We start from the raw sequence: 10,691 nt of genomic DNA on the forward strand, positions 1-10,691 counted from the left end.
TTTACTGATTATGTCCCCCTGTCTGTCTGGTGCTCTTGGGCAAGTGTTTGGTGAGGCAGCTCAGAAGCATGCTCAGAGTACAAAAGCCTTGCAATTTTTAATGAAAAAACAGTATCTTTAAAACTTTTCCATTTAATTAAAGTCAGATGTTCTAAATCATATTTGTTGCCAGACAGGGTAACAGATCCTTAGCCAAATGTATTAATCAAGGATTGCCAACAAACAAACAGACCTTTGCTGAATGCATGGGCTTTTTTTCAAGAAAGCCAATTTTAAATTTCTTAATCTATAATGCAACAGATAAATACACCGTTATCAAAAATGCTATTTTCAAGAAGACTTTTAAAGAAGTGGATTTTCCCCCTTTCTCCTGGCCACATCAGCAAAACACCAGTAAGCATCAATTCTTGAAAAGGCTGAATATGTTTACCATACCATTAAAAGTATCTTCCTAATGCTCAATGAACCTCTAAAATAAACTATGCACAGGAACAGATCACAGTCAAACCTCCAATTTGGATGACAATTCCTCTCCTCCTCCCCAGTTGCTTCCATTACACAGAGGAAAAATCCATTCCTTAGTATCATGACTGAGACGGGTCTTTTATAAGTATTACTTACCATCATAGGTTTCCTTTCTGTCATCATTTGACACCATGCCAGTTATAGAAATAGACTGATGCAAAACTGATTTATACAATCAAACTTCCTATATAAGCTTCAGATTACAGGGGAAGTATAATGAACAAAGTAGCATGAAAGTGCTGCTGTATACAATATTGTAACAGCCTGACAGAAACACTCCAAGTAGTTACCTATTTTTAACAGATTTCAAAATTCAAATAATTAAGATTAAATAAAATTGCTCAATGCCGGAATTACCCAGTTAACCTCCTGAAAAATAATTGAAATAAGGGAGAAGCATCAGATTTTGCAAGGAAAAAAAAAGAAGAAAAAAAAGGGGGGACTGAATACAGTTCAAAAATACCAAGTTAAGAACCCAAGTAAGACAAGTTCAGTTTGTTTCTAGTACAGCTGTAGCCGTTACCTACATTCATTGAAAAGAGCCTTGATCTAAGACTCCAGATATCCAGATTAGCTGGAAAATTTCATCAACTGAGAAGGAAGCCAAAACAGGAGCTACTGTTCAAAACACCATACCCAAAATACTCAGCACTCAATACTACAAGTTAGCTTTTGCAGTGCCAGCCCTTTACCAGCATCACATATATAGGTTTTCTCTACCCAGCAGAATATTTTTCTAAATATTGAAAATTTCAATGTGTAGGCTTTTTTGCAAGTGTGTGGCCAGGCCTGTTTACATGGATAAGAGGGTAACAGCCTTCCTTCACTATTTCTTGCATGTAAGTTTGGCTGGGCTGGGCTGCATGGCCACAAGAAAAGAAAAGCTGAAAAATTTTCTAGCTACATGTGCATAGGAAATTACTCAAAAGACAGTGGGGAGGAGGATACTGGAACGTGTTTGTCACTTACATTGCCCTTTCACTTACGTTTCACATATATTTCACTTGCCCTTAGCATCAGATGTCAAGTGACAACAGCCATTGCTCTTATTTATACAAATATATTATGCACGTGACATTGTAGATACAACCAGCGTAATATGATGCAAAATCCTCATTTACTGTGACAAAGTATTGTGTATTATGACAAAGTAATGTGACAAACTGATACCTTACTCCACAGATACTTCACATGCATGTTGGTTAGGAAAAAGGAAAGAAGTTAAACCTCACCTTTGAGCTGGTACTCACACCAGGTGACACAAATTTTACAAAGACTACTTCAGTAATTTTTGCATAATGTTTATCAGCAGCTGCGCTTAAATAGCCACATCTCTAACATGGAAGACTAAAGAAATGCTAAAGCATCACTGCACCGTGAAGCAAGGAACATTCATAACCCTTCTTAGTACATATGCTGGAACATATGCACCCATGACAAGACAGGTTGACATGAACACACCTCATGATATTAGGTGCAAAATTTTTAAGCAAGCATCCTGTGGTGATGGTGGGTTTTGGTGGACGTTTGTTTGTTTTGGTAGGAGTTAAATGGTCTCACAAAGCCAATGTTATTTAAAAACAAAGGCAAGCAGCTGGCTGAACTATTTTCAAAGCTCCTTTTGCCAACTACTTGCAACTGGCAGGTTTTTTCTGCAGAACCCTGGGTATGATACTGGCTCATACTCTGGTTTCCATTATATTAAAAGCAATGAGACACTCAGTGCTGCCATCAGCACAAACCACCCAATTCACAGGTTTGCTTGGAGACAGGGGTTTGATCTATACTGCACACATACCAATCATTACCCAACAGAGAAGTCTCTGCTGGTTTTACCATACAGTACCCACAGACAAGCATCAGTATACAGATCTTTCTCCTTCTTTCGAGCTCTCCTACCTGCCCAGCAAAGACCTAAGGCTAGCCTTATTTTTATACATTTATTCCTGGTAGAAGCACGAGGAAGACTGGCAAACAAAAACTTCCTTGCATGACAGGTACAAGGAAAACTCTAACTTTTTAAAGTAAATTAACAAGATTTAATATGCACCAGAATGAAGAAGGCACATCTTGTAGCTTATCATTTAAAAGATGCAATTTGAAGGTCAAAGGCATACAGAAGCATTTCCCTATCCAAGCATTAATCAAATTGTAACCATTTCCTTGGGACTACGTCTTGTACATAATTCATCATGTTCTCAGGTCTGAAATCATCATCTGCCAATGTAAAAAACAAAATCCAAGTGTACAGGTAAGCACTTTCAAGCAAGAAGCTATCTGATAAAATAACTGCTGATCAGGGCAGTGAGAGATCACTGCCTTCTGAAATCTGAAGAGATGTCCTACTTTAAGGTTTGAGTTGCAGGACTTACTATAATCAAGCCTCACTGTTACAACAAAAACATAATCTTTGAGGTTGTCAGGGGATAGAATAACATTTCACTAACTTCTGTCTGCCTCTAGCTATGTTGGGGTACAAATAGATTTATGTGGTTTTTGGTATTACACACAGCAAGGAGCTTCCCAGGGAAGGAAAAAAAAAAAAATGATTGAGTGAAGTCAATATTACTGATCAATCAGCATCTCTGAACAAGTCTCCTTTTGACATGCCCCCAGGCAACAACAATCCCCGACCATCAACAAGACAGCTACCCAAGGCTTGATACAAGAACTCAGATATAGCCAGTAGCAGGCAAATAAACATATCTCCAGGGCAAAGAACTAACTTCTAGAATGTACAGGCTGAAGAGACAGACACATGATTTTTTTCTCTTTTAATCTCGTATGCAGAGATGTACACCCACAAAACTGTATGCTCCCTTCTGAAGTGATGTTGGGACAAAAAAATTCTTGAAGGCTGCCATACTTCAAATCCCAGAGGGCTGATAACCAAGATGTGTTCCAGACACTGAACGTCCATTGTTCACTGAAACTACGTATCACCAAAAGAGTCAAAAACTGTCCTCTCCTTAACAGGCACAGATTCATACCAAACAAAGCCAGAACCAAAAGTTATTAACATGGCTCTGGCATATTTCTAACTACAGCTTCACCTACCTATTAGAAAAGTTCTAAATGAGGCAGCACCTTAACCTTCAGCAGCAAACAATGTCCAATCAATTCCGCAGGTAACAAGCTTCTCGTAAGAAGTGATTTATCTTTCCCATTTAAAACGTAACAGGCAATCATTGGGAGAACAGGGCAATGTGAATTAGGAGGAGAAATTGTCCACCAATGAAAAAAATCCATTAGGTCTGTGACAAAGGTCAGATAACATTGTTTGGGTTCAGCCATAATTCTTCCTTATATGAGGTTCACATTAAGATTTTGTGTAAAGGAAAAAAGCGCAGGAGCAGGCATTCTTCAGCCATCTCCTCCACAATCTAGCTGATTAATATCAACTTTATAATACAGCCAAGAAAACTAACACACTCAAAAAGATTATAACGTCTCCTTTTAATTAAAAGGAGACAAAAACATGCCTGCAAAAACCAAGATGTCAGATACACCGAACATAGACAATAGGTAACAGTCTCCTGAGTGATAAGCATTGACGTAGAAAAACATCTAACAGCAAGACATGTGGAACAGCTCTACTGAAGCGCACACGCTCACAGGTGACCTGAACAAAGAAAACACACAAAACAATTGCGAAGACACAGCTGGGAGACTCTAATCCTCCACTATCTCTCCCTTATACCCTAAGAGAGGTTAAGAGTTGATAAGTAGTTAGGATGATACGTGCTTAAAGTGTAATGCCATAAAAGCACAAACGTTCAGCTACTAAACACTACTGTTCTCAAAAGGTACCTCTATACTAAATCACTAGCAGATAGATTCAAGAGAGCATGCAAAGCTGGTCAAAAAAATTATTTTGGTGGCCACGTAGTGCAGAAATGAACCCTCCAAATGGCTTAACTTTTATGTGATCTTCCACTCAGAAAATAACGTAACATACTTGTCACAGTTCAATCCCACCATACAACAGCATACAAAATCTACAACAGATACTTGTGCGCAACTGTCGGTCTTTGCTCATGGCAGGCCCAGACCAAAACCAGCATTTAGCCTAAGTTACACCTCAGTCACAAAGAGGATGTTCCCTGCAGGTCAAGACTGAGCTTATCCATAGGGCAAAATGAGGAAGCCTTAAATGCACCAAAATATCAAGTAACCTACAGTAGAAATGCCATTTAAGGCACAAAGTTGTAATGCCAGGACAGACAGGAATATAAGCAACATCCCAATCTTTGAAGTCAATTATCCAAAGAAATAAACATCATTTTAGTGAGTCAATTGTTTTTCATTATTTTTGACTGAAAATTCCAAACAACGTAAAACTGCTTCAAGTCAACTTCCTTGGCGGCACTTCAAACTCATATTTGCTCTTTGGCTTATCCACAAACACAGACGGCATTAACAATTTCTGGTTACCAGGTCACCAAACCTTGGTCTCATTTTACACTTAAGTAATCTGAACACTGTACATTATTTGAAAGGAAAGTGGAGTGAAACGACTTGTTTTCCCCTAGAATTAGTACAGTCTCACCACTAGACTTACACAGTTTGAAAACCTAACTTCGGCATCTTACTGATAAGCAACTGGGAAGCCACCTACTAACTGGAAAGCCGTCTACCTTGGCAACTGAGATTACCAAGTAAACATTTTCAATTTTGAAGTACAACGTTATTGAGAAATGTAAACATTGTCAGTCTTTCAAAAGCCTAAGTTTGAAAGCAGGTACAAGTTCAGAGCAGTGGGAAAGACGGGGAGAGAAATAAAAATACAAGGTGTAGAGAGATTCCTACACTTGGAAACAGCCAGTTAGTTCCAGATGCTGTCTTTTGAGGGCTTCTCACTGATGATTTGACTTCCAATTGAAACAACTCCATAGGTTCAAAAGTTGCACAGATCTCTACCATTCTTATTACATAATAAAATGGGGTTTCACTATTTGAATTTGAAAGTTCTAATTGCCCAACAAAAGGAATCTTATCAAAACATGTTTAAGACATCACTTGTGAATCACAGGCACGGCTTTCGGCACAGCTTTCTTGTGAAGAAGCTGCCAAAAATCATAGGCTTGTTTTCAGAAGAAAAAAGTGGAGAACAAAAACTTGTTTCTTTAAAATCTAGCAGTCCCAAGATGACCTAAACACAGACAGGAGCTGTTGGACCACTGTGCTGCCATAATAAACTGGTGTCGATTGCAGCAATAAATTTATCTTAACTATAGACAACAGTCCAGTGAGTACAGATTTTCTAAGGGCTAGCAACAGATTATCTAGGGGGTGTCAGAAGACAGCACTGAGTAAAAGCATCGTTTCACTGACCAAAAGAAGGTATTAATTTCCTCCTACCTGAGAGATCATGATGAATAAGGTCAGCAAAGTTGGGGTCATCACCCCACCAAAATATCCATAGCTCCCTGCGTCCCGGTCTCTGGTCTCGGCGCCAAACACTGAGTACATCCGCCTTCAGACAGCGGCTGAAGCTGCTCAAAATAGGGTCTTCCTCCGTGACCGGGAAGAGAATCGGGGCAGATGTTGGACCCTGCCATACATATCGCTTCCATTTAATCCCAGTTAGATCAGCCTAAGAGAAGGAAAAGAACAACTGGTCAGACAGTGGGGTAGGTACACCCCCAACAGAAACATCCTGCTATGACAAGATGATGATGATGGTGGTGGCACAGGAAGAGGCAGGTGGAAGGGAAAAGGAAGGATTAATACAGTAAAATTTTTAACAGAAACCATACTTGTTGTGTACCTTACAAGATAAAACTCTAAATAATCAGGCTCCCTGTTTTAAAAGATCCTTCAATAACTGCAATAAAGCAAGAGCTGTTTAAAGCAAAGCAGCATTAAGATTATAGAGAGAAAAGTCTGACTTGATTTAAAATAAAAAAGTGAAAGATGAGTGAATAATGTATTTATTTGCAGACTGCAACTGTCCAATCTACTAAACACGTCTCTTAGCAAAGAGCGCCTTTCTTTTTGCTCACTTATGCATACACCAGCTTTTCAACCCAAGATTACTCTAGGGAAATAGATAATAAAGTAAATCTAACTCAAGCATACATTCTTCCAGTCATGTACTACTTTGGAAGACAGCACAAGTTTCTTCATTGTAAAAACTCGCTGTATCTCACACAGGTACACTTATTTTACCAAAAGCTATCACACTTTCATTCCTCACACCGCATTTTATGAATTTAAATCTTGGTTTTACCATTAAATTACATATCAGGCTTGTGTCCACATTGATTATGATCTACTAAATCCTCTTCTAGGCAAAAATTCTTTTGACTTTATAAAGTGAGTTACTACTATATGTAACAGGAAATAGACAATTCCTGGTGTATCCACAATGCAATACCTCATGAAGTTTTACACTAAGCTTTTTCACATGAGGACAGTCACCTTGAGGCATGTAGGGGAGGGCACTGCCCCCCGGGTTCTTTATGTGAAGGGAGCAAATGCCAGCCTACCTTGTTCCAAGAAGTCACTATTTTTTTCTTCCCAATATGACAACACACAAAAACATTGCTGCAACATTTAAACCTAACATGGCAGCCTTCCTGTCTTCAGGAGAAGAAGCAATTTATACCAAAGGTAGTCTGTAACAGTTGATACTTTAAAAAGACTCCAAGACTTAAAAATGTACTACTAATATGGAGCCGCAGGCCTGGTGCAGGCTGCAGACATGTTCAGGCTGTCCAGGTTCCCCTCAACCCGAAAATATTAGTACCACAGCTTGGCTCAGGTTTTTACTTATAACAACCCCCAGAATAACAAATACCAGCCAGTCAGCTAAGATCAGCTAATTTGCATTGAAAAGCAGATGAAACAGCTCTGCACAGCCACCAGAAATTGCATCACAGCCCAGTTACATCAAATTTACTTTGGGGGCTACCAAAATCAACAATGTGAACGATTTCATACTTGGGTTAAAGAGAAAAAAAAGACTACAAAATGGTGCACAACAAAACATAAGACACCACTGCTTCACTGGGAGCATCACCAAAAGCAAAGCTCCAGAACAACAACAAGCAGCAAAAGAGATCACTTTGAAAGCAAGGAAGAACGGAGGTTTCGGATCAATTTCTCCGGGATGTCACGAGTGGGAACATGAAAGAGAAAGTTCCCCGAGACGTGGGGCTGAAAGGAGAAGGCTCAGATCTCCTTACCTCCTGCGAGAAACAGCTGGTTCAGAAGCAGAGGTAGGAAGATGGGGAGAAAGGAGGAAAAGTTGCAGGCGAGGAAAGGGAAAAGGCGAGTTGCAGGGAGGATACTCTCCAGGAAGAAACCGGAGGGAGGGGCAAGGCGAGACAGACAGCGATGGAGGGGGAACCAGAGGGGCATGGGAGAGTTGGCTGGCTCCAGGCAGGGCCTACTCTGAGGACTCATCCAACAGAAGCTATGCTAAAAATGGCTGCTTTGCTTCCACTACCCCTTCTTCCCCTCCCCCAAACCTCCTCTCTCTCCCACCCCGTGTCTATCCGTATGTGTGTGTGTGCCGGTGGCCGCACTTACCAGGCAGAAGAGGTTGGAATGGCAATCCTCCAGGCTGGCCCCGTTCGGCACGAAGCAGGAACTCATCCTCACAGCCACAACCCACACGCCATTATCCCACAGCCTCCGACAAGAAAGAAAGAGACAGACAGAGAGAGGGAGACAGACACCGAGAGGGAAAGGGGGGAGGGGGGACTCTGCACACGCACAAATAATAATACAATTAAATAAGGGATTTACATAGGGACACACAGGCACGCGAAATAGTGGCAGGATAAATAACCCGGGAGGAGAGCGGTACCGGAGAGGGGGTAAAAAACAGATTTAAAAATAAGAATAATTAAAAAAAAATAGAGAGAAACTCGGAACGTTTTCTCTCCTTATGGATAGCAAACGCGGGGTGGGGGGTAAAACCACCGTGGAAGGGGAGAACAGAAAGAGGGAGGTGGTAAGTAATCCAACGACGGGAGATTAAGATCAAAATCCTCCCTGTTCCTCTTGTCTTCTCATTCGCATAAGGAGGAGAGGGAGAGGAGGTAAGGTGAAGGGGTAATTGATCCAACAGGAGAATAAAACCGGGGTAATTAATCCAGGGGGGCTAGGGGTAAAAATCAGTTGACATCCCTCCTTCCTCTCTTCTCAGATGCCAAGCAAGAGTAGTAGGGAACAAAATAAATAATCCAGTGGGGGTAATTAATCCAGAAACCTCCCTCCTCTTCCTCCTGTTTCTTTAGTCATCAGACGAGAAAAGGGGCAAATTGTGGAATGACTGGGAAGGATTGGCTGTGGGAGAGAGAGAAAAATCCAGGCTCGTCTCTTCGGAGTCCGAGGGCAACAGGGTGTGTGTGGGGGGGTCAGATTCTTCTCCCCTGCTCCAAAAATATTCCGAATAAATTAAAATTTAATCTCATAAACCCAAACTTCAGATGCCAGAGGGCGAGTCTGGAGAATTCATAAAAGCAGGACACGAAAAATGTCCTGGGGTATACCCCAAAAACACATCTGCGGGGACAGGCGAAGGGGGGAAGGTGTTCCTTGAGAGAGAAAGGCCGCAAAAGTCTCCTTAGCAGCCCAGCGGGGGATTAAATTCCCCCGTGGAAACCCCCCCCTCCCCAAAACGAAATAGTCCTGGCAGAGAGGGCGAAACCAAAATATCCTCTGCTGGGTAAAAAAATCTTTCCGTGGGGAATGGAAGAAGGGGGAGAGGGGTGGAAGGAGGAAATTGCGGGTGACCCTCGAAGTCTCTTCGGGGAAGGATGGAGGAGTCTCCCGGAGGCCGATCCCCAGTCTCTTCGGAAGAGAAGGCAGGGGTAAAGCGCAGAGTGTCTTCAGGGAAGCTCGCCCCCCCCACCCCCCAGCTGTCCTTCGGGGCCGAGGGAGCCCCACGGAGTCCACCGGGCTGGGTGGGTCTCTTCAGGGGAGCCCGGACCCCGCCAAGTTCTCGCCGAGCGCCGGAGGAAGGGGGGTTCCGGGGCAGGGAGGGCCCCCTCCACCGCGCCTAAACCCCGCAAGACCCCTGCGAGCGGGTGGGGGGAGGCGAGGCGGGGAGGGACCGGCCTCGCAGCTGGGCTGGTCCCTTACAAAAAATGAATGTTTTCCCTTTAAAAAACAAAACCGGCAAAGAAAGGGGGGAGGGGGGGATAAAAATACAAAACGATAGTCTTCAAGCGGAGCGATGTCTTCCGCGGGGAGGGGGGGGGGGAGAGGAGCGAGCCCCGAGACCCTCCCGTCGGGGCGGCGGCCCCGTCTCTCCTCAGGTGAGGGGGCTCCGGGAGCCCGTCGAGCCGGCGGCTGCTGCGGGAAGGCTCCGCGCCGCCCCGCTGCGGCGGCCCCGCGGGGGCAGTGGGCGGAGGGCCCCCTCCCCGAGGTCTTCTCGTGAGGGCGGGGAGGCGGCGGCGGCCGAGCCCGGGGCTCTCCTCAGCCGGAAGGGCCGCGGGGGAAGGGGGTCAGAACGCCACAATTCCCGGCCCCGCCGTGTGCCGAGACACAGGGACGCGGCGGCCGTTGCTGCTGCTGCTGCTGCTGGCGGCGGAGTCGGTGCCCCGAAGCCCCCGCCGGCGGGTCTCCTCCTCCTCCTCGCTTCCCCTCAGCGGTGCCTCTGTCGGCGGCTGCCCGGCCGCGGCATCCCGGCTCCCCCTCAGCGCGTCTCCCCCATGTCGCGTCGCGGGGAGGCGGGGGGGGGATTCTTCCGCCGTTTAATTCCGAGACCCTTTTTCTTTAATGGCGGCCACAGGGACGAGAGTCGGGGCCCCCCTGCCGCGCTCTCATTGGCGGACGCGCCGTCACGTGGGGCTGCACAGCGATGGCCGCCGTCGCCGCTGGGGGAAGGAGGGTGCAGTGACGCTGCGCGCCCGCCAGGAGCGCCCTCCGCGCCCGGTAACCGCGCGCGTTGCTCGTTGGGAGGCCGCCATCTAGCGGCCGTGTCGAGGTTTGTGCGCAGAGGCGCTGGGGACGCGGGTTCGAGTCCTGCCTCCCCGCCAGGCCCCGGGGCGGTGGGCCCTGTCGGCCCCCGGATTGAGCATCGTCCCGGGGCATGTTTCCCATGCCTCCACGTCGGCCGGTCAGAATCGGGGCACAGCCTGTCCCATCTCCCCACCAGTAAAGCACTGACCCTGGCACCCCCAGTGCAAACTTCACCCTTTGGCAGAGTT

At 45.1% G+C, this 10,691-nt stretch overlaps 1 protein-coding gene across 1 annotated transcript in view; it reads right to left on the reverse strand.

The window, feature by feature from the left end:
* MED13 (mediator complex subunit 13) overlaps positions 1-9,715 on the reverse strand; it is a 53,739-nt gene extending 44,024 nt beyond the window's left edge. Inside the window, exons 1-2 of the mRNA XM_061470553.1 lie at positions 8,062-9,715; positions 5,887-6,121 (exon numbers count right to left, since the gene is read on the reverse strand). Of these exons, the coding sequence (XP_061326537.1) occupies positions 5,887-6,121; positions 8,062-8,127 (301 nt within the window). The 5' untranslated portion in view covers positions 8,128-9,715. The remainder of the gene's footprint in view (positions 1-5,886; positions 6,122-8,061) is intronic.
* Between the last annotated feature and the right edge of the window lie 976 nt (positions 9,716-10,691).

This window comes from Pezoporus flaviventris, unplaced genomic scaffold (genome assembly GCF_033815535.1).
Source record: "Pezoporus flaviventris isolate CSIRO_AGI_PZ_B2104156 unplaced genomic scaffold, CSIRO_AGI_Pfla_v1 ptg000063l, whole genome shotgun sequence".
In the NCBI taxonomy this organism is placed as follows: Eukaryota; Metazoa; Chordata; class Aves; order Psittaciformes; family Psittacidae; genus Pezoporus; species Pezoporus flaviventris.